Source organism: Propithecus coquereli, unplaced genomic scaffold (genome assembly GCF_000956105.1).
Source record: "Propithecus coquereli isolate 6110/MARCELLA unplaced genomic scaffold, Pcoq_1.0 Scaffold634, whole genome shotgun sequence".
Taxonomy (NCBI): domain Eukaryota; kingdom Metazoa; phylum Chordata; class Mammalia; order Primates; family Indriidae; genus Propithecus; species Propithecus coquereli.
In genome coordinates this window covers 306927-310059 of record NW_012152330.1, presented here as the reverse complement: position 1 = coordinate 310059, position 3133 = coordinate 306927, and the positions used below count along the sequence as shown (strand labels likewise).

At 55.3% G+C, this 3133-nt stretch overlaps 1 protein-coding gene across 2 annotated transcripts in view; it reads left to right on the top strand.

Moving 5' to 3' along the window:
- RASGRF1 (Ras protein-specific guanine nucleotide-releasing factor 1) overlaps positions 1–3133 on the top strand; it is a 100215-nt gene that overhangs the window by 87613 nt on the left and 9469 nt on the right. For both annotated transcript variants that reach the window (XM_012659799.1, XM_012659797.1), the window contains one exon: positions 2570–2767. In XM_012659799.1, the coding sequence (XP_012515253.1) occupies positions 2570–2767 (198 nt within the window). The remainder of the gene's footprint in view (positions 1–2569; positions 2768–3133) is intronic.

Below are 3133 nucleotides of genomic sequence, written 5' to 3'. Positions count from 1 at the left end.
CCTGTGCCCAGGCCCCAGCCCCCGAGCCGCAGGACTCCGCTCCCCACCCCGTGACAGCCCTGAGGACGTGTCAGCCCCTCCGTCCCCGAGCTTAACCGTCAGCACGAGTCAGAGCCCTGATGGCAGAGCGGGGAGCATGATCCCCTCGGCCTGGCTCCTGGCCGGGCCTCGTCCCAGATCCACCCCGCCCGGGACAGGCCCCCGGCGAGCTCACCCCATCCCGGGAGGGGCCTTGGGGAGACAGCAAAGACCCCCCAGGTATTGGGGCTCAGTGGGGGGAGCCCTGGGGATTCCCGCAGTGGATGCAGCAGAGACCCCCCCCCCGTCCCTCTGGCCAGAGCGTGGTGGACGCCAGGCACGGCCCAGGACACACGCCTGACAGAGACCAGAATCTGACCACGCCTCACTCGCACCGCGAGCACCAGGCGGCAGACACGGTCCCCGCGGCCCCCGTCCTGTGCGTGCCCAGGGCCAGGGAAGGAAAAGACAAGAACACGCGGTGAGCGTCCGCTGAGGTTTGCCGTGTGCCGGGCGCTTTGCTGGGGCTTCGTGGGCACCAACCGGCGTGATGCTGCTACTCTCGTTTTATGGACGGAGAAGCCGAAAGGAGGTGGGGTTCACCCGACACCCCACGGCAAGGGGGCGCCCTCCGAACGCGCAGTCTGCCTCGGCCTGCGGGGTCTCCGTGCACCTCCTGACGGGGACGTTCTCAGTCCCTGGCTCAGTCTGTCGCTGCTTCCCCGCCCTTTGCCTTTATTCCTTCGTCCTCCCGGCTGGCAGCGTGGCAGGGTCTCGGCTCCAGGGCAGAGCCGGGGGAAGGCGGGCGAGGTGCCAGGGTCAGGGCCTGAGGGGCCACTCGCCCCGCGTCACCCGAGCCCCGTCTCTTCCAGGACGGGGACAGAGCCGGGGAGAGTGCCTGTTCTTGGTGTTAAAGGAAATGCTTCTAATATTTCCACACGTAGAGTGATGTTCGTTTCTTTACCAAGTTCTTAAAAATTCCTTTCTGTGACATTCCTTGTGTGCTGATGGTTTTACCGTGAACGAACACTGAATTTTATCAATTTTTTTCTATATATAGTATATTGAGATGGGCGTGTGATTTTCCTCCTTTACTCTGGTGTTACGGTAAATGACAGTTAAACATTTTTTCTAACATTCCAACATCTTTGCATCCCAGGGACAGACCGAGTGTGATCGCGGTATGTTAAGCAAGTGGGTGTGCGATTTGCGTTTCTTGCGTTAGCCGCCTCTGGCGCGGTGTGAAGATAAAATTGGCTGCGTGGGATAAATCGGCAGGTGTTCCTTTTACCTGTTTTCTCTGCAAGATTTGACTGATCTGTACATTTTAAAATTAGTATCACTTTTACGGAAAGTATTTTTAAGTTCAGTCTTCTTTTGATGGAAAAAAATTTAAGTGCGTGGCATAATACAGGTACTATCTTGTGTTTTCATTCCTTCCTGATTCTCTTACGTTGTAAGTAATTCCGTTCTTAAGTAGTTTTACAATCCATCCTTTGTCGCCCGGGCTGGAGTGCAGTGGCGAGATCACGGCTCACTGCAGCCTCCAATCGTGGCCTCAAGCGATCCTCCTGCCTCGGCCTCCCAAAGTGCTGGGATCACAGGCGTGAGCCACCTCATATTTTCTTGATGTGCATCTGTTAGAAATCATTTTTGAGAAAATTTCTTGGAGGTAAAGCCTCATAATTTTTCTTCATCTGTACATGTCCTTTTACCACCTTTTTTAAAATAACAAGTAGCCTTTTTTTTTTTACTTTTTATCTGAAAACAATTATAAATTCACAGGAACTTGCACAGAAATGTGCGAGACAGTCTGGTGCTTCCTGCCGCCTAGCCCCTCGTGGTTCTAGCTCTGGCCCCAGCGCCCTCCCCGGCCGCTCCGCTCCAGCCTGCGCTGACCTGTAGGTGCGTTATCGGCGGGCGGCTGAGCGCGGGGCGATCTCTGCACCGCGTGTGTCAGACGTGATGCCGCAAAGTGCGTGTCCTGTCCAGGCTCTGGCTGTGCCGCGGGAGATTCCGTCAGAACGTGGCTCTTCTTAACTTTATTCTTCCAGACGAACTTCAGAATGACCTTGTCATGCTCTGGAGAAAACTCCCAGTGGGTATTTCATTGGAGTATGTTAGACTCTAAAATTAGTTTTCAGAAAAACGACATATTTACATTCCCATTTGGGAATTTGGTCCCTTTCTCTGTTATTCAAACCTTTTATATCCTTTGGTATATTAAAAAAAAGGGTTTTTTCCACATAACATCTTACACGGTTTTCATCAATTTAAGTTCCTAGGTAATTTACAAATTCCCGTCGTTATTTTGAAGGTAATCTCCTTTTCGCTGCATTTTCTAACTGGTTATTGCTGATACGTAGGAAAACACTTCGTTTCTGTGTTCCGCGTTTAACCCTGACCCTGGAAACTCCGTCAGGCAGCTGTTCTCCAGTGCGTTCTTTGGTGTTTTCGAACAGGCAGTCGTGTCTGCGAACAGCGACGATTCACCATTACTTTCTCACTTACTCCTCTTTCTTTTCTCTTGTCTCGCTGCGTTGGCTTAAAGATCAGTAACTTGATTGCTTCGGAAATCGTCCGCAACGAGGACATCAACGCCAGGGTGAGCGCCATCGAGAAGTGGGTGGCCGTGGCCGACATCTGCCGCTGCCTGCACAACTACAACGCCGTGCTGGAGATCACCTCGTCCATGAACCGCAGCGCCATCTTCCGGCTCAAGAAGACGTGGCTCAAAGTCTCCAAGCAGGTGCGGGCGGGAGGCTGGCACCGCCGCCTGCCTGGGGCTGGGCTGGGGCTGGGGCTGGGGCGGGACGGCCGTGGGCCGGCCACGGGGCGTCCACGTGCGGGCAGAGGACCGGGCCGAGGGCCACACACTCAGGCAACACAGAATCTCCCGCATCACCTGGGGCCAGGTGCCAGGCTCACAGGTGTGGCAGTGGGAGTAGCGAATGCCCCAGAGTGGGCGGAGTGGGTCCCAACACGCTCTTGAGTTGGGGCAGAGAGTGGCAGCTGACGGGGACCCTGGCCGTGACCTGCGGGGAGGCTGAGGTGGCGTCAGATGGTCCTGCCAGTCCCTCCCCGGGACTCCGATCTCACCAGCCATTCAGGCCTC